This window comes from Lactuca serriola, chromosome 7, assembly GCF_051521515.1.
Source record: "Lactuca serriola cultivar US96UC23 chromosome 7, Lser_US96UC23_V15, whole genome shotgun sequence".
NCBI classification, from domain to species: Eukaryota; Viridiplantae; Streptophyta; class Magnoliopsida; order Asterales; family Asteraceae; genus Lactuca; species Lactuca serriola.
In genome coordinates, this window is record NC_136414.1 from 43,110,625 (window position 1) to 43,135,513 (window position 24,889).

Genomic DNA, 24,889 nt, shown 5'->3' on the forward strand with positions numbered 1-24,889 from the left:
AAAACTTGAACCTGCAAAACATAAATCTCTACTATATCATACACTAGGTCTAGTGAGTTATTTTCATATCTTTTATTAACTCTCTTTCTCTTAATTCATACTCGTCCTCATAGTCACTTTTCCAACTCATCTCATACTCTGTTAATATACTCTATCACAACTCATCTCTGGTAAATCTTATATTCTCTATCACATCTCATCTCCAATCAATCTCATATACTTGTTTATTTCTCCTCTCTACCCAATCTCATATGCTTGGTATATCTCATGTATACCCGGTCTCGTATACTCCGTTATACCTCATTTTTACACAATATCATATACTTTGTTATATCTCATCTCTGTTCAGTCTCACATAATCTCATATACTCTTTTTATCTCATCTAATATATCCAGTGTTCTAAAAGGCGCGTCAAGTCATGCCATGGCGTGAGGTGTAGTTTTGCCATTATGAAAAGCCTCAACTTTTATAAAATCATTTGATAAAACTTATAGAAAAAAATGCATTCGCTAGCTTATCTGGAATGTGTCAAATATTTATTTTATAAGAAGCTCATAATGTTCTTTCTTTAGTATTTATTCAAGTGGAAGAAAAATAGTTTTTGGTTTTATGGCACGATGTATATTGAAGAAATATAATGATTTTCCAATTCTTCACGATTAAATAGTAGTTTTGACTCTGGAATCTAAAGCAAATTGTTCTTGTGATGTAGCATTGCTTTTTTTGTTAATTGGTAAGATAAAATAATTACTTTAAGGGTAAACACAAAACTAATAATCTTAATGATTCAATTTAAATTTGCTTAAATGAATACATACTTAACTGTAAGAATGGGGACAATAGTCAAAACATCAAGATTCCTCCTACCAGCAAGGTCACTCAATTGATGCATGAGTGAAGGTTTTGTTTGAGTTCTGCTTAGTATATAATATGAACAAAATATGATATTAAATAGACATTTGGTTTGTGGAATGATTATGAAAAGAATAGAATCTGTCAAGATTGGAGTATGAAGAAATGTTGAGTTCATGTGTCTGGTTGGTTCCATATGAAACGAAATCAATAATAAGAGTCATATAAACATAAAGTTTTTACTTAAGAATAAATTCTTCATTTTTATTCATTCTAATAAATATATAGAGGGTATTTTGGTCTTATCATTACAAAACAATTGAATTGAATTCATTGGCTTCCACCCATCCCTACGAATGGTGAATTCTTTCCATCAAACATGGAATTTGACAAAATTGGATTCCTTCCATTTGGCAATCAAACCAACCATGAAATGGAACCGGAATTTCAATTTCATCGGATTCCAACTGCAATAATAATAATAATAATAATAATAATAATAATAATAATATGATATGTAGCTAATGAAACCTCATGCATGAATAACAACAATTGTGTTGAACACTTTTAACCACATGCATATGCATCTTGATCACTAACCCATAAAACATAGGCCACCTGTTAATAACAATACAATTAAAATTTATATATTTACTCTGTATTATACTTAAAACATATTCTAAATCTTATAGTTTAATGCATAAATTAATAAACCTAATGGACATCAGGCTAATGCATCTTCCAGTTTAATTCGACTAACATTTAGCCATGTTGAGTAAGTGCCAACCTGCAAAATCAGCCAATAGTGTTCAAGGGAGAAATGGTAAATGCTTATTTTGATCTACAACTTTATAAAACAAAGGGAAAGATAAAGAACAAACCCAGGGTCTAAATTTGATGACTTGAGGCTACCATAGCCAGTTAGTTGCCTATCCTATTGAAGAAAAACAATCATGATTCATTCACCCCATCATTCAACTTCAAGAACACAAAGCAATATTCAAAGCATATTCTCTTAGAAAAATCATATCTATAAATCTCATAGACAAATAATTGAGAACTTGTATCAAAATATTGGATTGAAATCTAAGAAAACACATGTAATAAGCCATCGTATATTACAAGTGAAAGAAAAAAAGATAAATTGCCTTGGGAAAAAAGTCTACAATCTCGAGTCTAAACTCTAAAGATTACCCTGTTTCATATGGGTTACAACCGATTAAACCCCAATTTACATCTCTTTCTTTTATTTTCAAGCAAATTCTTCAATTATGGGATCTGAAGATCAATTTCTACTTACAATACAATCAAGTTTTGATCTTTCTGCACTAAATACCTGGAAATTTTTCTACAAAAATATGGAACGGGGAGATAAAAAATTTAAAAATAGAAAGATCAAAATGAATATTGTCCGATCATATTCAATTCCTCCCAAATCAAAACATTCCTTCAAAACAGATTTAGTAAACAAAATCAAATGCTGAAACAACCTACATCAAGATATGACATCGACCTTCAGTGAAGGTAGATAATGACTGGCATCAGTCGTGTGTGAGAGAGAAGGAGAAGAGATTTGTAGGCAGAGAAGATGAAGCGTATGATTAGAACGACGAATCCGGGAAGGAGTTACAAAGAATGTGGTGATATGTTAGAAAAGTATGATTGAATGAGACGTTTAGAACGTAAGATTTTGGTGACATATTTCCATATTTGGGCCTTGATTGGTGAGCTTAACGAAGGAAACCACCTAAGGATTTATTTTTATGAAAGTTTTTTATTTGCATGTGATTATTACACATGATAGCTTTATAAGTGGTACCTCTTAAAATTCAAGAAAAATGGATATGATATATATGATATATATATATATATATATATATATATATATATATATATATATATATATATATATATATACTAGTTTATAACCCGTGGGAACCACGGTTACAAACTTAATTTAAACTTTAATATTAAAAACTCAAAATTATTAATCACTTATTTTAAATAAATTATTCATTAAGAGATTTTTTAGTTATATAAAATTATAGTCATTGCTTTAAATAAATATGTATAATTATATCACTTTATAATTTGTGTTAATTTTATTTAATTTCCTTTCTAATGTTATTAATTTAATGTAATTAGAGTGGAAAATTTAAAATTTAAAATTTGAAATGGAGATTCAATAGGTTAGCAAGTGGTATGCATTAATTATGAGACATAATAGAGTGACACATGACAAAAGAAAAATAAAATATGCATTAATTATGAGGCCTAATATGGTGACACATGTCAAAAGGAGAATAAACATATTCTTTTATTAAAATAGGATATATATATATATATATATATATATATATATATATATATATATATATTAAACGCCTATTTTATAATAAACGCATTTGTATTCAAAAACGTTTATATAAAAAATTTATACAAACACATATTTTATAAAAATATAGTCAAACACGTTTTATAAACAAATGTATACAAACATGGTTTTATAAAAAAATATATATACAAACATGTTTTTGATAAAAAAAAACATCATTTGAGAAGTAAATTATTGACAATTAAATTATCATTCTAAATGTTTAATCTATATAATAGTTACATAAGAATTAATACCATAAAAGATTAACTCATATTCAAAATTCAAAATGAATTTTGATTACAGATAAAAAAATGTGCGTGTTGAAATTAAAAACAAAATTTATTGTCATACAATTTTTTTTCAACCAACACAACGTTATATTTTTGTTTTAAACTCAGCATAATCTATCAAAATTGATTAATTTCCGAGTTATAAGTTACCTTTTTCCAAAGCAAATTAGATTTCACTGTTGGGGGTTTACCTTTTCATTACTTTCGTGCAAAGTTGGGTGTCCAATCATAGTTGTTACCGAATATAAATAATACCGAAAGAAACTATTCACACACATCGTTTGACACAGGTAAAAGGCTAATGTGTGTGTGTGTGTATATATATATATATATATATATATATATATATATATATATATATATATAGACACACACATTTACTATGAAATAGGTGTTTGTATATATATATATATTTTTATAAATATGTGTTTCTATATATTTTTATTTTTATAAAAACGGATTTGTATATATTTATGTACTTAACAAATACCTATTTTTATAAATAGATATTTCATATACAAAAAGGTTTTTTTTAATAAGTTTTTATATATAAAATATAAGATTTTTTTATGTGAAAATATGTTTTTTGTATAAATATGAATTTTTTAAAGAAAAAACATATTCAATTTTTTTTTAGAAAAAATGTTGTAAAAAAACTACAGTTATGATAAATTGATAACAAAATTCTGAAATCCAGACCAAAAAGGTAAAAATTGTAATAAATTTAAAATATATGCAAAAAAATGTAAAATTTTGACCAAATTTATAATAAAATTTAAAATCTGTATCAAAAGTGTAGTTTTTGAAATTAAATGATATGTTGAGTAGGTAAAAAGGTTAAGTTTAATACGAGTTTTTGAAACTTAATTGAATTATAAAAAGATATAAAGACTAAATCGATTATGAAATCAATATGCAAGTATGTTTTTGCTTTTTTCTTTAATATATACTTTTAGAATGGTTATTAATTCGTATAAAAATATATTGTTATCAAGTATGAAGTATGTGTAAGGTAAACAATAATCACTTTCCAGTTAAAAAATAGCAGTGTGGTTACTGGTTAGGTCTAGAAGAGTTGGGCCCTTTAGCCATATTTATATCTAGAAGAGCGACTCTTTAGCGGCAGAGTGAACCCCTAAGTAGCGATCGAAAACGTCGTCGTACGGACCATCGCATCGGCGAAATAATAGGTAAGCATCGACCTTAGTTTGGCTTGCAGAAATCGAAGAAGAGAGGAGGGAGAGAGAAAGGGTTTTAGGGTTCCATTTTAGCAAGAGATCTCCAGTCCTGTAAAGGGAGATGAGTACGTATAATTACGTTGTCACGGCTCACAAGCCAACGAATGTCACTCATTCATGCGTCGGCAATTTCACTGGCCCTCAAGAACTCAATCTTATTATCGCGTAAGTTTTCCTCTTTGTATTTTGGGTTTCACCTCGTAAATTTCGTTGAAATTCGTAGTGGTTATGAAAATCTGCTAAAGATTGCGTGTTATGGAGGGGGCGCTGAAAATTGAGCTATTATGTGTGAAACTTGATGATTCTTTGAGGAAAATTAATCATATTAGAGCTCTCGTTAATACTCTGTTGAAAATTTCCATGAAAAAGATGTAATAATTACTGCTTAAGAGGCTGAAAAACGACAATCGTGTTTTACTTGCAAAAAGATCATGGTAGAAGATTAATTCAGATTGGGACATGGGGAGTATATTCTTTTAACTAGGTTTGCACTCGAGTATTTATAGTCCTTTATAGGTGATACTGAGCTTCGGTCAACATCTTTAGTTGCTCTGAGATATATGGAGCTGTACGCTAACAAACAATTACCTATGAGATAATAGACATGGTGGGAAGAAAGGAGCCCTTTGCTGTTAAAATTGAAAACAAGGTTTAAATATATACAAAATACGTCTATCTGTACATATTTGTGTCTATGTGTATATAAATACACGTGTATTGGTTTTCCATTTGATCAGTAATGGGATTGACCTAAGAATTCAAAGTTTATCCTTGGGCAATTAAGAGGGAGAATGTAGGCTGGGAATTTATTGTGTGAAATTGATTTCACAACTTTTTTTCCCAATTACTTTTTGGTAAAATTGGACTTCTGAATTGCATAATCTTATGAATAATTTTTGTTCACATTCATTTGTTCCAGGAAATGTACACGAATCGAGATTCATTTACTCACTCCTCAAGGCCTGCAGGTGGGTTTATGCATACATTTTTTTCTCTAATCACTGTGCATCCAAAGTTTATGTCTGCAACTACGATATAATACTGAATCTGATTTTATGCAGCCTATGTTGGATGTGCCAATATATGGAAGAATTGCAACACTAGAACTTTTCAGACCTCACGTGAGTCAATTAATTCATAGTTTTCAAAGAAAGATATTATAACATTTTTTTTTCTTGCATCATTCATACCATGATTTTATGTATATATTTGCTTTATTGAAGGGTGAAACACAAGACCTTCTGTTTATTGCAACAGAAAGATACAAGTTTTGTGTTCTTCAGTGGGATGCTGATGCAAATGAGGTTCTTACAAGGTTTGGACCTAGAACAAAGTTATATTATTCTCAAAAACACATTCATAGTCTTACAAATTTGTTTATCATCTTTATAGAGCAATGGGTGACGTGTCAGATCGAATAGGAAGACCTACAGACAATGGCCAGGTATGTATTGAGTTGCTTTAAAAGCAATACATGATTGAGTTTGAATCATACTTATATGAGTATATCTTGCAATGTCTTATCTTTCTTCCCACTTGTTTGATATTTGTAGATAGGCATAATTGACCCAGACTGCAGACTCATTGGACTCCATCTGTATGATGGATTATTCAAGGTATTTGCTTGCATATCTTTTTGTTTTTGAGGTTATTTAGCTTTTCAAGTCCACTTAGAAACCAGTACTACTCTTTTCTTCAGGTCATTCCATTCGATAACAAAGGACAGCTCAAAGAAGCTTTCAACATCAGGCTTGAAGAACTTCAAGTTTTGGATATCAAATTTCTCTATGGTTGTCCAAAGCCTACAATTGTTGTTCTTTATCAGGTTAACCTGCAATCGAATCCCTCATGTTGTTTCATTATTTTCTTCCTTCTTATATTCAATCTTTTGGGGAGCTCTCTTTTCTTGCCTAAATGATAGAAATGACAATAAAAAAAGAATTTGGTACAAATGTAACACCATTTCAGGAATCTTATAGCATTACTTGTTGGTTTCAGGATAACAAAGATGCTCGACATGTAAAAACATATGAGGTTTCTTTAAAAGATAAAGACTTTGTTGAAGGTCCATGGTCTCAGAACAATCTTGATAATGGGGCTGATTTACTGATACCAGTTCCACCACCTTTTTGTGGTGTATTAATCATTGGGGAAGAGACAATTGTCTACTGCAGTGCCTCTGCTTTTAAAGCAATACCAATTAGACCTGTAAGTCAAACAATCTTTTCTTTTCTTCTCTTTTAATCATTTGATGCTAATCTTTGAGGCTAAATATACAAAATGGCAACATATTTTCATTTTTAACTGATGCATTGTGTCATGAACTTGCAGTCTATTACTAGAGCATATGGAAGGGTGGATGCAGATGGTTCCAGATATTTACTTGGTGACCATAGTGGCCTTCTTCACTTGCTTGTCATTGCCCATGAGAAAGAAAAGTGAGTTATAACTTATAATTCTACTTTTTATCATATATACCATTAAATAGTGTTCCCAATTGCTCTAAAAGATACGCTTTCTCTTCATTGTTTTAGAGTTACTGGACTCAAAATTGAGCTTCTAGGGGAAACTTCTATAGCATCTACTATATCATATCTTGATAATGCTTTCGTGTATGTTGGCTCAAGCTATGGAGATTCCCAGGTATGTAAAAGTTTTCATCAGATAAAAATATCATATCAATATCAATAATGTCAAATGCTAATGTAATTTAACATTTTTTTTTTACTTATTGCAGCTTATTAAGTTGAATCTCCAACCTGATCCAAAAGGCTCTTACGTGGAAGTTCTAGAAAGGTATGTCAACTTGGGTCCAATTGTTGACTTTTGTGTGGTTGACTTAGAGAGACAAGGTCAAGGGCAAGTTGTCACTTGCTCAGGAGCATATAAAGATGGTTCCCTTCGCATTGTTAGAAATGGAATTGGGATAAACGAACAGGTAAAGATTTAAGTAAATCTTCTTTTGGTAATAATACACTAATACTTTGTAAGTTTGATTATTTAAAAAATTCCATTTTTAGGCCTCTGTGGAGCTACAAGGTATCAAAGGAATGTGGTCACTAAGATCAGCAACAGACGACATTTATGACACATTTTTGGTTGTTAGCTTCATCAGTGAGACTCGAATATTGGCAATGAATTTAGAGGATGAATTAGAGGAAACTGAGATTGAAGGTTTTTGTTCTCAAGTACAAACTTTATTCTGTCATGATGCTATCCATAATCAACTTGTTCAGGTATAATCATCTAAACTTTTTGCTATTATATTTATACCCCATTTAATTAAATTTTCATCCTTCTAGGTTACTTCAAGCTCAGTGAGACTGGTGAGTTCAAGTTCCGGAGAGCTACGAAACGAATGGCATGCACCCAATGACTACTCTATAAATGTCGCGACTGCCAATGCTACTCAGGTATAACCAAAGGGTATTTTGGTCTTTTAATAAATAAGTTTGACTAATCTTTTTTAGTCTCCATAACAGGTTCTTTTGGCTACTAGAGGTGGCCATCTGGTTTACCTTGAAATTGGTGATGGTGTTTTAGTAGAAAAAAAACACGCAGAACTGAAATATGATATCTCATGTCTTGACATAAATCCAATTGGTGAAAATCCAAATTATAGTAATCTTGCTGCAGTTGGGATGTGGACTGATATTAGTGTCAAGATATTTTCACTACCTGATTTAAATCTCATCACTGAAGAACATCTAGGTGGCGAAATTATACCGCGTTCTGTTCTTCTTTGTGCCTTTGAAGGGGTATGAATATGATTCTCATCTCATCTTCATCTTCATCTTCATCTCTGAGGGCAAATTAATTTGTATATAACTTTTTTTTAATGTTTAATTACAGATACCTTACTTGTTGTGTGCACTTGGAGATGGACATCTTTTGAACTTTTTACTCAACACAAGCACAGGGGAATTAACAGACAGGAAAAAGGTGTCACTTGGGACACAACCGATAACTTTGAGGACATTTTCATCAAAGAGTACCACACATGTTTTTGCAGCCTCTGATAGACCAACAGTTATATACAGCAGTAATAAAAAATTACTCTACAGCAATGTAAACCTGAAAGAAGTCAGTCACATGTGCCCTTTCAATTCTGCTGCTTTTCCTGACAGGTGATTGGTTGATTGATTGATTATATATTTTCTCTTTATGTTTTTGTATTATCCTAACACTAACACTAACACGGTTATTTTGTTTGTTTAACAGTCTTGCTATTGCAAAAGAGGGTGAGTTGACAATTGGCACAATCGATGATATTCAGAAGCTTCATATTCGGTCAATTCCTCTTGGAGAACATGCAAGGCGCATCTGTCATCAAGAACAATCTCGGACATTTGCAATATGTAGTTTGAAGTACAATCAATCAAGCACAGAAGATTCTGAGATGCATTTTATCCGGTTGTTGGATGATCAAACATTCGATTTCATTTCAACTTACTCACTTGACCAATTTGAGTATGGTTGCTCTATTTTGAATTGCTCTTTCTCAGATGATAACAATGCATATTACTGTGTTGGGACAGCTTATGTTATGCCAGAGGAAAATGAGCCAACAAAGGGGCGCATATTGGTTTTCATGGTGGAAGATAGGAAGCTACAGCTAGTAGCTGAGAAAGAAACCAAAGGCGCTGTTTACTCTTTAAATGCTTTCAATGGTAAACTCCTTGCTGCTATAAATCAAAAAATCCAGCTCTACAAATGGATGCTCCGTGACGATGGGACCCGCGAATTACAATCCGAATGTGGACACCATGGCCATATTCTCGCTCTTTATGTACAAACTCGTGGGGATTTCATTGTTGTTGGTGATCTCATGAAATCAATCTCACTCTTAATATACAAGGTATGTTATAACTTATGATATTTATATCAAGTAAAAAACAAATGGCTTACGAGATTAAGTGTATGATTTTCAGCATGAAGAAGGTGCAATAGAGGAGCGGGCCCGCGACTACAACGCGAATTGGATGTCGGCGGTTGAGATTTTGGATGATGATATTTACCTGGGAGCTGAAAACAATTTTAACCTTTTTACGGTCCGTAAAAACAGTGAAGGAGCTACGGATGAAGAACGGGGGCGTTTAGAAGTGGTAGGTGAATATCATTTGGGTGAATTTGTGAACCGATTCCAACATGGGTCACTTGTGATGCGTCTTCCTGATTCGGATGTGGGGAAGATCCCGACTATAATCTTTGGAACTGTGAATGGTGTGATTGGTGTTATTGCTTCGCTTCCTCAAGATCAGTATGTGTTTATGGAGAGGCTTCAGACGAATTTGAGGAAGGTGATAAAAGGGGTTGGGGGTTTGAGTCATGAACAATGGAGGTCGTTTTATAGTGAGAAGAAGACTGTGGATTCGAGGAATTTCTTGGATGGGGATTTGATTGAGTCGTTTCTTGATCTTGGAAGGAGTAGAATGGAGGAGATTTCTAAGGTTATGAGTGTTTCGGTTGAGGAACTTATGAAGAGAGTAGAAGAGTTGACTAGGTTGCATTAATGGAAACAAGTTTGTTTGGGAACTTTGGTATGGAATGTTGCTATTTTTTTTTTTCTTTTTAATGTTGGTTTGTATTTTGTGATCATGTTGCATAATGGAAATGAAAAGAGTATGGTGTTGTGAAATTTATCTTTTGCTTTTGTTTTTTTATTCATGGTAGATAGTGGCATCTATGGTAATATAATATAGTTGTAGACTAGTTGGGCCCAGTTTGGAATTGTTGGGTTAATGGTTTGGTTTGCTTAGATGGACCTAACTGGATAAGCTTTTTAGGGAAACTTTTTACAATGAGGATTAAGTGACCATTTGAACTGTTATTTTAGCTATATATACGTATATATCTTCATTGATTATGATTGTTATAATGTGAGGATTAGAAAGATACATAGATTACAGCACATGTAAAACAACTCGTTCTTATATTCGTTTGTCATTGATTTCAACTTGTATAATTCGCTGGATACCACCCCATCACTGCCACTTTGGTTATTTCAGCCAAAACCTATGCAATAGGTTTGAAAGACTTCACGTCATGGAATCATAATTCAAGCGATCCAAATCGAAGATAAGAGGAATACATGACTTGAAGTTGGCGATGTTGTATTTCAAACTTGATAGACAAACCATTTGGTGTTTAGTAATGTAAACTAATATTGAATAGCTAGTGACAAATAATAAATTCTATTATTATTATTTAATTACCAAGTTTCATCTAGAAACCAATTTGATCATTCGCGATCATATATGATCGTAAGAAAGATAGAAGAAGAGTGTCTCATGAATTAAAAAGATGAGACAAAAGTTAAAAACCAACCTCAAATTCTTGAAAATAACTACAAGAAATAACTCATTAACTCATGTCCTTAGAAGTTTTTATGCACTTTACCTTGAGATTTGATGCGTTTACCATTCATTCTAATAACAATGTAACAACTGATAAACGCAAAGCAAGCACTCAGAAAACATCACGAAATTTACATTGCAGAGGAAGAGAGGAGAGAGCAGAGAAGGCTACGATTTTGAGGTGTGGAATAAATGAAATGAGACCTAAAAAGTCCTATTCATACTAACACGAAAAACCCAAAATCCCCAACCAACTGACCAAGATCAAGATTGGGAGAGTTTGTCATGGCGATGCCGACGTAAAAAAAGCTTACGAGGAGGATATAATGAAAGGAGAGTCGACAACGACGATTAAGGTCGAAGAGAAAGTTGAGGTTTTAGAGAGATTGTATGGAAAGAGGATTCTAATACTATAAAAGTTGTTTAGTTTTTCAATGATCAATCATCTATCATTAAATATAATAAACATAGGCTTACATAGCCTAATGGGCTATACAAACATTGGGTCAAGATAAACAATACATATAACTTATATAGTAACGGTGCTACTTGACCTTCTAAGAGATTTTTCAACCACAAATATTAAAATGGTGATTGTTTAACACCAAAATGATGTTTAAATTTCAATAAACTTTAAAATGATGGGTTTATGGGCCTTCATATTTGATGCCAACACAAATCTTCTAAATTTGAAGGGCAGTTGAAATATTATTGGCCAAGAAAACACAATGATAATGTAATATGTCGAATAGTTGTAATTGGCCTACTAACACCTTCATATTCAAACCCAATATACGTTTAAGCGACCCATCCTTCTCAAACTCCTTCTATCCTCAAGTATCAAAATCATTGAAAATACAATAATACATTTTAAAAAATAGAAAATAATATTTCTAATAAGATACGAGTATACAACCTTGAGTCTTTGTTAAATCCAAGGTTCAAAATAACGTTAGGTGTTACTTAGCAACAATGTCAAACCTCAAGCTTTTTACGAGCCGTGGGGAACCATGTCGTTTGTAAGACATAACATAAGACGCCAATTATATATATATATATATATATATATATATATATATATATATATATATATATATATATATATATATATATATATATATATATATATTCTACTATTATTTATATTTATATACATATATGATTTAAGACGACATTTTGTTAAAACATGACGTCAAATACATGCCTTAATATTATGACAAAACCATACTGATCTTTTTAGAACCTTGGTTAAAACCAAGGTAACTTTACACCTTATAAACATAAAAAGTAACAAGTTGCATATCTACCTCTTCTAATAAATGAAACCCAAAAATGACACGTGTCAGTTTTTAAGAATGTTTCTTTGACACGTGGCATTTTTGTATATTTTTATTATTTCCTATTTTGGTAACAAATCAAATTCAATTCAAATTTTGAAAATACAAAATCATATCCTAATAATATTATTATGCTTAGTTTGTTTAACAAATTAATTCATAATTACTTGCAATCGATAATATCTTGGTTTATTTTTTTGACATTTACTATTTTTTATCTATATAAAAAATTTAAATACACCGACCGTGGTTTCCATAACTCAGTCGTATTATATTTTCATATCAATATAGTATTATGTTTTCATATCATTATGAAAAATTTCCTAATTAACACCTAATAAAAATATATTCAAACGGCACATGACTTATTTACTAAAATGTAACATTAAACTTTTGTCAAATACTATTTAAAGAAAATTTTACAACATATTAAAAGGAAGTTGATATTTCCATTTAGATTTTTGATTTATCTATTTAAAAATAAGATGATTTGACTTTTATATATTTATTTAATTGAAATAAAAATAATAATGAGAAATATAAACATCAAATAAGCTAAGTTGATGAATCAAAAACATAAGTAAAAATACCTGAAAATTGGTCCAAAACCGACCCAAATGGACTCGGAAAACCTAAAAACATGGTTTAGTAGGATTAAAAACCGAACTGGTATATAGGAACCGATTATAGTCTGGTTCAAAAAACGGGACCAGCTAAAATGGGTCTAGAGCCGAAAATGTCAAAGTGGTAGGATAGAACCAGGTTTCAGGTTTTAGAAACGGAAAACCATAAGTTTTTGGTACTTTCAACTTGTATAGGGGTTGTTTTGTTTTTTTAATAAGGTAATATTTTGTATATTTTTTATTTGTAATCATGGTCGTTTTGTACTTTCAACTTGTATAGAGTCTATTTGATATTTATTTTTTATCTAAGGCCTTTGAACTATTGGGTTGGTTCTTTTATCCGTTTTATTCATACTCACTAAACTTAGACCCACTATATATGATACCCATTTTAGGCTTAAAGTGATAGCGATAGGGGTGACAGTTGATGACACGATATGACAAAAATACACGACACGAAACGAAATTGAGACGAAACTGAAATTCGAATTCGTGTTCGTATCGTGTTCGTGTCAAGTGTAAAAAACACGACGGCGTGTCGTGTCGTGTTCGTGTTCAAAATTTGACACGATTTAACATTTTTTGTCGTGTTTTTCGTGTTATGCATGAATAAATATTAATTAAATACATTAATTGTTATTTCATGTTATATTTGTCGTGTCGTGTCATGTTTGTCGGTTTTTAATCAGTTCGTTTTTATGTTAGTTAAAAAAACTCGAGATCGTGTCGTGTCATTTTCGTGTTACATAAAACCTTGTCGTGTCGTGTCAGACAAAAACACGACACGATGGCCCGATTTGTCACCCCTAAACAGCGATGCCCGAACTAGTTTAACATATACCACTTCTAACTAGTTCCGAATCCAAACCGGGTTTAAAAGTTTCAAGCCCATCCCTACCTCAATTAGATTTAAAAAAAAAAAAAAAAAAAAAAAAAAACTGTTCCAATCTTGGTCAAAGGTATTGGGCCATGTTTTTGAATCTTAGAACTTTTTTAATAAAATTAACATGACTGCGCACGATTCGGTCGTTTTCTTTATAGTTTTCAAAAACGACATTCGTCTATAAAGTATTCAATATAAAATATAAAATTAATGATTTTTCGTCCCAAAATAAAATAATAATCATTTAAAGTTTGACCCTACATTCATAAATTTTGTTTAGAGTTCCAGTTCCTTGAACAACTTTAGCACCCTATCTTTTCCAAACAAAGAAATACATCAGCAACCCTCATAAAATTTTGGATTTTATATTGATTACATAAGCAGTGACGCAACTGATTTTTACAGCTTGTAAAATTCATTGACCCAGCAAAATTTGGTAGTGTAGTTAATTGTTCAAGATATTTTAATAATATATAGAAAGAGTACGTATACAATTTTTACCCTTTTCCGATTTTTTTTAAGAACTACGATCTTTGTTTTATAAACTTGGTAGCCTTTTTAAATATAAAAAATAGGAAAATTGAGTAATCTAATCTATACATACATTTTGATAACAATAACCCATTTTTTATAAATTTTGTAAAATGATTATTTACTCCGGAATATAGTATTCAGGAGTAAGTGAGTTCATCCCGGAATGGGCGGTGGTTGGTAGATTTCGGGTCCAGAATCTGACACACATACGTTTTTGACTGAAAAAGTGTATTCTAGAATAGTATTTGAGAATAGTTACGTTCATTCCGGAGTTGGTGATGGTTGGTAGGTATCAGGTTCGGAATCTGACTTCGTACATTCAGGACGGACAAAGTCTATTCCGGAGTACGATAGTCAATACTGTACATAGAACTGACGTTTCCGAGTCACGGGTACACATTCCGAACACACATTCCAGACCCCAAAAAATTAGATATGTTGTCCCTATATAAAATGTTATCTCGTTTAGTTAGTCACACACTTCGGATCATCCATAATTCTCTATTATTACTGTTTGAAGATGAGTTTCTTTAATAATGAGTGCAAATAAAACTTTACCAACATGTTTGTTTACAAGCACGGCCTTCGGTGGATGAACCCCCATAGTTACACAAACATCAAAATCAATGTTATTGATCGTTTCCAGCTATGTTTGTGGCTATTGGATGTGTGGTAAAATTATTTTGTTCCATATTTGAATTGCTTATTTAAAATTTATAAAGTTTCTATAACTAATTGTTTTGTTTTTCAAAAAAAAAATACCAATCAATGCATTCATATGTTGTTTGTTGTCTGTCATTTTTATAGGTAGTGTCCGACTAAGAGAGACTATCTAAAAACAATGTTCGTAGCAGTTACTATGGATGAGAACAACCAGACCCTCCCTATATCATTTGGTCTAGGCATGACAAATAATGTCGACTCTTGTAACACCCGTTTTACAATATGGATCAACTAAAGACTTAATGTCCAGCATCCGAGTCCTTAAGGTACTTAAATTATTGAATTCTTGCATTTTGGGAGGAGGTCTCACGACATGAGTAACCATGGACCATTTGACCAGCATTCTTGAACCTCACGACGTGAGCAATGCTTGATGACCCAAAACCCTGATTTTTGAGTATTTAACGGAACGAGAGAGCTAGAGTTGCCCATCCTCAACCTCTCTCACTCTCTAGCCTCCTGAAAACCCTAGATTCGACCTCCTTGAGACCTTTGGCCATTATTGGTGACCTTGAAGAGCTTATTTGGTGGTTTTTGGTCCATTGAAGTGGAAGAGGACTCATGTGGTGCTTCATTTTGGCAATCTAGCTTCTACCTCTTGGTCTTGTTGAGCTTTTGGACCTTTGTAAGTCATGAAGCTCTTACCTTTTTGCCTCTTGCATGCTAGATCTAGATTTTGGGAGCTTTCCTTGCATGGTTAGGTGGTGTAGCATGTATGGGATCCATAAAGTTGGCAGCTTATGGATCATTAAGACATCTTCTGTATATAAGGCTTTGGATCTGAGTTTTGGTGTTGGTTTTAGACTCCAAGCATGAGTCTTGATCTTATTACCTTTCTTGACCTAGCTAGTATCTTAGTCGTGCATTGGACATGCATGATTGAAAAGCTACGATTTTTATAGTCCTTAAGGTCGAGGAAGGTCCTTTGGAAGGTCCCAACGAATGTCTTAAAGGATTAAGAGCTTTATGCTCAAAGTTGGTCAGAACATATCTCACGACGTGAGAAATGAGGTTGTCCGGATCTGAGGAATCTGGTTGGATGAGCTGTGACTGAGTCGACTCGTTGAGTGGGGTCGCGTCAAGTCCATTCTCACGACATGACCAGAGAACAGGTCACGACGTGAGGGTGAACTGATGGAATGTTGACCGTATACCTTAGGCGTTGACTTTTTATCAGAGTTGAGTTTTGGTCAACTCTTGGTTTTGAAGGGTAGACTAAAGGTTTGCCTTGTATGATTATCTAGGTGTAGTGTAGCACTGGTGTAGTTGACCGTGAGAGCAACAACATTTGATTATCAATCAAGAGGTGAGTTTCCTTCACTGTACCCATGGGTCAAAGACACCAATGTCGACCCACTATATTATGTTTATAGGATGATGATTATCTTCGTGACCATTACCTTTTATGCATGTATATGCTTGATGTCTCTGTTACTCTTACTGTTATGGTTATATGCTAGTTGTAGGGGTGAAATAGACCCGATATTGGTTGAAAGAGACTGAATGGGTTGAAATATACCCAATGTCAGTTGAAAGAGACCGAAGGGGTTGAAATATACCCAATACCCAATACCGGTTGAAAGTGACCGAAGTGTTGAAATATACCCAATACCGGTTGAAAGAGGCTGAAGGGGTTGAAATAGACCTAGTATCGGTTGAAAGAGACCAAAAGGGTTGAAATAGACCCTGTTATGATTGACTATTATATATATATATATATATATATATATATATATATATATGGTGTGGGGTATTTTGAGGGATCCTACTAATCTTTGTGCTTATAGTTTTCAGTTTATGTTTCAGCTACTTACAGCTCGAAAGGGAATGGTCCGACTTGATCGCTCTGCATTCGCCCATGTTTTCCGCATTATGTGATTTTGAGATTTGTACTCTGATATTATTTCACTATGATACTTTTTTGGTTGTTTTGACATGATTACTAAATGTTCTGAAATGAATTAAAAATGAAATTTTTGTCTATAATTTGTAACGTCCCAAAAATTAAGACTAAAAAATTTCGATTTTAAATTAATAAAACCATTATCCAAAACAACATCATAGAAACCATAGTGAATCAAAGTGAATCAATAAACATCCAAGTACATCAGAGTAATATAAAATGCAGAACAACATGGTGTGTGCATTGCATTCATCCCGGGCTCTTCCTCTTCGAACCAGAAGTACTTATAACATAAACTGAAAGCAATAAACACAAAGTTTAGTGAGTTCCTCAAAATACCACATACATACATATCAAACATATAATGGGCCCTGCCCGTCATCGGTCCCCGCCCGACATCGAGCCCCGCTCGGAAGAGATCTTTCGGTCAACACGCCTCACTCGGTATACATATAAACACATGCAAAAATCACAAAGATAAATAGCATACAATATAATCATCAGGCCCCGCCCGATAAACATATCACAAAACATACATGCATAGTCACACAAACAACCAACATCCTAATCATAATAAACCATGGGCTGGCATTGGTGCCTTCAACCTGCTAAACATAGTGAGGAAACTCACCTCAAACTGCTGAATCTCTCAGATAAATTCTCAGTTTACTGATACGAAAAATCCCTGCACTATCATCATCAGTAATATCCAATTAATAATTGAATCATGACCCATAATCAAGAATCTAAATTACTTGGGGACCGATGACGGGCGGGGCCCGTTATATGTTTGATATGTATGGTATGAGGTATCTTGAGGAACTCACTAAGCTTTGTGTTTACGGTTATCAGTTTATGTTTCGGGTACTTCTGGTTTCAAGGGGAAGAACTCGGGTTGACTGCATCGCACACACCACATTGATTTCGCTTTTGAGATATCACTCTGATTGTTACGATGTCGATATATTTATTTTCATTTGGGTTGTATGGATAATGTTTTGGAATACCGTTTTATTTAATTTAGAAATGAAATTTTGGATCATACTTTATGGATGTTACAAATGAAGCCATGATGTTCGTTATACATGGATCAACTCCAAATTAGGGTTTTGCATCAGAGCTTAGTACGCCCAGCGTACCATGGGTACACCCAGCGTAGTAGGTGGTCCTTCGTGATAATGCATGGCGCATGAGTATGTTGCACGTACCCATGCGTACACCCCACGTACTACTCTTGCCAACATTTTTCTTTTAGGGACTAATTTTGACATTTAAGAAAAAGTTTCAAGAATGATAATCATACCTTATTTCGGGATGTTACACAACATGGTTTCTTTCCCAGTCAAAAAGCTTTCCCAAACAACACTTTTCCAGACAACAATTATCAAACAGGACCTTAATGGGGTCAAAGATATGGACGAGAACAACCAGACCTTCCCTATATCATTTGTTATGGACGTGGAAAATAATGTCGACTCTTGTAACACCCATTTTACATAGACCCGTGTTGACGAAATTGATGAGTTTTATATAAACAATCCTATGTGTACATGCCACTCTATCATTGGATCTATGTTTTCACTATTAGATACACAACATTATGAACACATAATAAAACCCTAATTCTAGCATATAAGTAATCATATTAACATAAGAATAGGTTTATAATATTACCTTGATTGTTATGTAGCAATAACAATCCCAAATCTCCTTGTATTGACTTTGGAAGGCTTAGAGTCACAAGTGTCACTCCTCTAATGGTTCACAAACACCAAGAGCAAATGGAGAAGGTATAAAGAGAGAGGAGAGGTATAAGAATTCGTCCCTAAGATGCCTTGGGAAGGTCTGGACGAATTATGAGCCAAAGGGGTGTTTATATATAGGTGTAGAGATAGGGTTTCAGTCCTTATCCTTATCTAGTTGCTTGCCCACCAAGCAACCCATAAGATAAGCCTTGAATCCTTATCATGGTCGAATTCTAAGGCCTTATCACCTCAAATTCGTCCAACCCATCCTTAGGATAATCCTTACCCTATTTTGTAACTATCACATAATTACAATTCAGCCTCTCTAGTTTAATTAATTACATTTGATCACAAAATTAATTCTTAATTAATTATTGACCAATATTAATTAAACAAATATGATTTCTCCTTTAATATATTATTCTTATAACATATTAATAAATCATAATAACATCTCTCTCTATTTATTTCTCCAATCAAGTTGCTTTGGTATCGTGTACATATTTATTAATTAACGTGGGTTCTTATGGTTTTTAATCTTTGTGGTTCTCATTTGAACCACTCCATATATATATATATATATATATATATATATATATATATATATATATATATATATATATATATATTCCTATTCTAATAAATGAATAAATATATTCTTCTATTGACAAATGTCATAATACTGGAACCCGTCATTAATATTATATATATATATATATATATATATATATATATATATATATATATATATTTCTATTCTAATAAATAAATAAGTATATTTCTTCTATTGACAAGTGTCATAATACTAGAACCCGTCATTAATATTATATGTCACATATTATGTCAGTTGTCAACTTATTAATTATTCATTTTATCCATTTCAAATTTCAAACTTTAAATTTCTCACTCTAATTTCCTTAAACTAATAATTAATTCTGCATTTTAAATTTCAAATTTAATTTTTTTTACTTTAATTATATTAAATTAATAAAATTAGATTAAAAGAAAAAATAAAATTAATAGAATAATGTGATATAACTTCATGTATTTATTTAAATAAACAATTATAATTTTATATAATTAAAAAATATCTCTTAAACAATAATTTATTTAAAATAATTGATTAATAATTTTGACTTTTTAACATGAAAGTTTAATTAATTTTATAACCGTGATTCTTCCGGGTTATATATATATATATATATATATATATATATATATATATATATATATATATATATATATATATGTGAAAAAAATTCAATATAGAACCATTATTAATCAAAAAACAATGAACCAATCTAAATCGTTGAAATTTAAAACGATCGACGGCAAGTGAAGAGTTGTAGATTTTTACAATAGACGCAAATGCACCAATTATAACAAAACTCACTTCTTTTTTTCGTTTAATTGTATATTCGGTTTTTTTATCGAAAAAAAAACCGAATACACAATTGTTCATGATTTTTCGTCATCTTTTTATAGAGATCCATATTGATATATAAAATATGATTTTTTTTTTTAAAACCCACTTCATTTCTTTGTTTTCGAAAAGTTAATGCCTATTTTTTATCAAAAAATATTAATAAATATATAAGATTCATATTTTTTTGGTACTCTTTAAACATAAATTCATAAAAAAAAACGAATTTTTAATTCAAATTTACATTGCGAATCTGCTCAAATTTATATTGCGAATCTACTCAGATTCACACTGCGAATATGCTCAGATTCACAGTGTGAATAATAGTAAGTCAGATTGACATTGTGAATTTTGAAAACTGAGCTATATACAGTTCAGATTCACAGTGTGAATAAACATATTTGTTAATTTTAGAAAACTAATTTATTAGTAATCAAAACGTCAAAATATTATAAAATTACATGAAAATATATTTCAATTCACATGTAAATTTCATTAAATAAATTTGTGAATGATCAAAAAGTTGAAGTTGAAATAGTAAGTCGTCACATTGTGAATGTTAAAAAAAAGAGTAAATTACATGAATGGTTCTTATGGTTTGGGGTAATTTGCACGTTTGGTCCATAAATTATTTTTTTTTAACTCGGAAGGTCCCTAATATTTTTTTGTTACGCGCTTGGTCCCTGTATTACCTAAAAAGATTATTTTGCCATTAATTTTTTAATTTATTTAAATAAACACACCCCCAACTCCACCCCTTTCACCTTACCTTACCTACCCCACCATTTTTCTCTATGTAAATAATAGTTTTATTATGTAAGACAGAGACCAAACGCGTAAGAAAAACGAATGGTAGGGACCAATCGTGTAACAAAAAACAAATAATATGGACCTTCCGAGTTAAAAAAATAAGCTAAGGACCAAGCGCACAAATTACCCCAAACCATAGGGACCATTTGTGTAATTTACTAAATAATGTATTAAAGATTTGAAATATTACAATTCAGATCATACTGTGAACCTGAACCGAACTAATGAATGTTTTTTTTAATCGATGTTGATGTTAATTAATAGAGGACAAAAAAATTGAGATGTTTGGTATAGTTAGTTTTTTTTTTGGATAAAAATAAGCATAAATATTGCAAAAAAACAACAAAACGAAGTGAGTTTTTTTCGGAAAAAAAAAATTGTTTTTTATATATCAATATAGATCTCTATGAAAAAATGATGAAAAATCGTGAACAACAGTATATTCGTTTTTTTTTTCCGATAAAAAACATGGCCTAAAAAAATTCAAACGAAAAAAGATGTGACTTTTTTTGTATAATAAAGTGTATGTGCGTCAAATTTACAAGTATATATTCATTCTCTTGGTCGTTGATCATTATGATTTTCGACGCTCACGATTGGTTCATTTTTAATAATGGTTTTTTATTGAACCTCACCATATATATATATATATATATATATATATATATATATATATATATATATATATATATTAGAATTTTTAAATCTTGGAATTGGTTATTATTTCGAATATATGGTTTCTGTAGTTTTTAAAAAATTATGGATCTTTGAAGAAAAAGTCTGATATCCCCAATCAAAATCGATTATGCGTACAAAAAGTGTTGAAAAACAACCATCATGTCCATCATAAAGGTTTCATCATGAAGAAAAAGTGTAAATGAAAAAAGAGAAGTATGTGGCAGTGTAAGTTCCTATCTTAATCGTTACATTATAATCCAAAAAGACAAAATTACCCTTATGGATTAACATAGTTATTACAATATGAGAGTTATAGATAGCTGAAAAAAGAACTTGCATCTTGTGACTTACTGTATACAAATATGCAGATGAACAAATGAAATATATTTTATAAGCAAACTGTTATAACGGATCCTTGGGTGCCCAGTCTCACAAAAATAGTTGAAATTGCATAAGATCGTAGCCTTGTATCGCAAACAAAATGCATTTAAAAAACGTTTGGATTTTTTTTCGGGCACTACAATATGAACCATATGAGATCAAGTGTAAAACGTTTATTAATTACAATATTGTACTTTTAGTTATTTTATAAGTATTTTTCAAAATATGATATTATAAGAGCATTAGGTGTGAGCAATTAGGCTATTGGGTTTGGGTGTGGTTCAAGACCGCACTTTGTGCCACATAGGACGGGAACACCGCCCTAGACCGCGGTCTGGTGCGGTCCTCCAAAGCCGTGCATTTTGATTGGTTGAGAAAAGATTGAACCGTTGAACATTTTTTTTTTCTTTCCTATATATATACATATCAACTTAAATTTTTTTCACAACACAATCTCTTCTATCTCAAAAATGTCATCTTCTTCATGTGTGTGTGTGTGTGTGTTTTTTTTAGTAACGCAATGTACTGTTTTTTTTTAATTTTCAAGTAATGAAAAATTATGCTTTTTTTTTTTTTATTAAAATAGAAGTTATATTAAATTAAAATAGTTAAAAAAAAGAAAGATTTATTAAATTAAAATACTTAAAAAAAACAAAAAAATAAAAAAAATGAAAAGTGTGGCAAGAAACCACACTTGAGTGGTAAAAGGCGACATGACGCTTATGTGGCGGGGGAGGGAGTGCGGTTTCGGTGGCACCACTCCCTCCAGCCTTAGATGTAACACCATTTTGGTGCCACATCACATGTCACATCATCAATAGTGTTATAACACCAAGTGGGAAAATAGTGTTGTATCTTGTTATGACACCAACTTTTTTTTTTCTATTTTATAATTTATTTTTTATTTTTATTTATTTATTTATTTTTTAAATATAGACAAATATTTTTTAAATATAACATAATAAATAAAACATAATGTTTAAAAATTATAAATAACATATAAAATTTTTTAAAGATTAAAATTAACATAGAGATTAAATTACACATAATATCAAAAAACAAAAAAAGAAATAACATCCAAATTCAAAAAAAAAAATACTACGCTATTCGTTATCGTTATTGTTACCACGGAAGATATAATCTGTCAAGTCCTCTCGAAGCTGTCTGTGTTTATTTGCATCCTGAATGTCAACAACGCGATGCAAATAATCTGTTGTTCCTGGTTGAAACTGAACGTGTCTGGGCTCCGTTGGGATATAGTGTGCAATATTCCGCCCTTTATCTTCTACTACCATGTTATGTATTATGATACATGCATACATGATATATCGTAGAGTTTCTAAATCCAATGGTCGTGTTGTATGTTCGACTATATGTCACTTCCCCTTCAGCACTCCAAAAGCACGTTCCACATCCTTACGTGCTCCTTCTTGTCTTCTCTTAAAAAAATTGTCTCGTTCTTCAACCGGGTGGCGGAAAGTCTTCACGAATGTGGAATACTAAGGATATATTCCATCTGTAAGGTAATACCCATATTTTTATTCGTTTCCATTCACCATGAAAGGAGCATCTGGGGCTTTTCCATTCAAAAGATCGTCGAATATTGGCGACTGATCAATAACGTTAACGTCGTTGTTGGAACCTGCAACCCCAAAAAATGCATGCCAAATCCATAAATCTTGAGAAACGACAGCCTCTAAAACCAACGAAGGTGATCCGTGATGACCACTTGTTTATTGCCCTTTCTATGCTACCGGACAATTTTTCCATTTCCAGTGTTTGCAATCAATGCTTCCGATCATTTCGAGAAACCCATGGCGTTCTTCATGCACCGCATACAATTCTTGCAAATCATGTAACGAAGGTTTCCGCAAATACACGTCTCTAAAAGTTTCAACAACACCCCTTGACAATGTATACAAACTCTCTCTTGTGGTTCTTTCGGACATTCTCATATAGTCGTCCATGGTGTCGGGTGACTCCCCCATAGCCATCAAACGAATGGCCGCAACACTTTTCTGCAACGTTGTAAACCCTCGTCTACCTCTAGCATCATATCTTAATTGAAAAAAATTTGTACATAAACATAAATTAACTACAGTTAAAAATATATTGCATATGTTGTAAAATTAAAGAAACATGTAGTACATTTTTATTTATTTTGTATAAAAGTATAGTAAAGAAACGATACCGGCTTTCCAAGGCGTTGGCGATTCGTAAGAACACATCCTTACTCAAACGAAATCTTCTTTTGAAGTCCTTCGCCCCATATACACAATTATCCACAAAGTAATCGCGATATAGATGTTCGTGTCCTTCCTCGCGATTTCTATTTAACATCGCACGTCTTGTTAGTAGCAGGCCTGGGTCTGATTGTAGCAGATCGGTAGTATAATAATGATACATTATCCTAAAGAAAATATCGTCATCTGAATCATCGGACGAGTCGAAAGGATCCATATTTTTTTTAAAGATAATTGAAAGTATGTAGAGAGGAGAAGAGAAAGTGTGTGAATTTTTTTATAAAATGGTAGGTTTTTATAGGGTAAATGGTTTCTTTTAATAGTTAATTTTTTTTAAACCGTTGCAATTAAAACGTTTGCAAACGGTCCCATTTTCTGCGTTTCATTCGGTCGTGACGCCAACGAGATCCAATCTCGACGAGCTGCAACGAGCAGGGGGCGATGTTCCGGCCACGTTACCCGCGTCGTTTCTCGTTTGACCCATACCGCATC

The 24,889-nt window shown here is 32.0% G+C and overlaps 2 protein-coding genes across 2 annotated transcripts; one reads left to right on the forward strand and one right to left on the reverse strand.

Moving 5' to 3' along the window:
- Nucleotides 1-4,633: 4,633 nt before the first annotated feature.
- On the forward strand, nt 4,634-10,396 carry LOC145064824 (DNA damage-binding protein 1). Its single transcript, XM_079012190.1, has 17 exons — nt 4,634-4,923; nt 5,678-5,726; nt 5,820-5,879; nt 5,982-6,073; nt 6,151-6,202; nt 6,312-6,374; nt 6,458-6,583; nt 6,757-6,966; nt 7,090-7,196; nt 7,293-7,401; nt 7,496-7,696; nt 7,779-7,994; nt 8,061-8,171; nt 8,241-8,516; nt 8,611-8,885; nt 8,980-9,616; nt 9,690-10,396. Exons 1-17 carry the CDS (start codon nt 4,820-4,822, stop codon nt 10,269-10,271), a joined length of 3,270 nt encoding a protein of 1,089 aa, XP_078868316.1. The 5' UTR covers nt 4,634-4,819; the 3' UTR covers nt 10,272-10,396.
- A 13,296-nt stretch (nt 10,397-23,692) lies between these two features.
- On the reverse strand, nt 23,693-24,142 carry LOC145063921 (uncharacterized). Its single transcript, XM_079011477.1, has 2 exons — nt 23,914-24,142; nt 23,693-23,796 (listed from the first exon to the last, which is right to left on the reverse strand). The coding sequence occupies exons 1-2, from the start codon at nt 24,140-24,142 to the stop codon at nt 23,693-23,695; spliced, it is 333 nt and encodes a 110-aa protein (XP_078867603.1).
- Nucleotides 24,143-24,889: the final 747 nt, after the last annotated feature.

Coding starts and splice junctions, on each gene's coding strand:
- LOC145064824 (XM_079012190.1), top strand. CDS start 4,820: ATGAGTACGTATAATTACGTTGTCACGGCTCACAAGCCAACGAATGTC. Junction 4,924..5,677: donor GAACTCAATCTTATTATCGC/GTAAGTTTTCCT, acceptor CATTTGTTCCAG/GAAATGTACACGAATCGAGA. Junction 6,584..6,756: donor CAATTGTTGTTCTTTATCAG/GTTAACCTGCAA, acceptor TGTTGGTTTCAG/GATAACAAAGATGCTCGACA.
- LOC145063921 (XM_079011477.1), bottom strand. CDS start 24,142: ATGGGGGAGTCACCCGACACCATGGACGACTATATGAGAATGTCCGAA. Junction 23,797..23,913: donor ACACTGGAAATGGAAAAATT/GTCCGGTAGCAT, acceptor TTGGGGTTGCAG/GTTCCAACAACGACGTTAAC.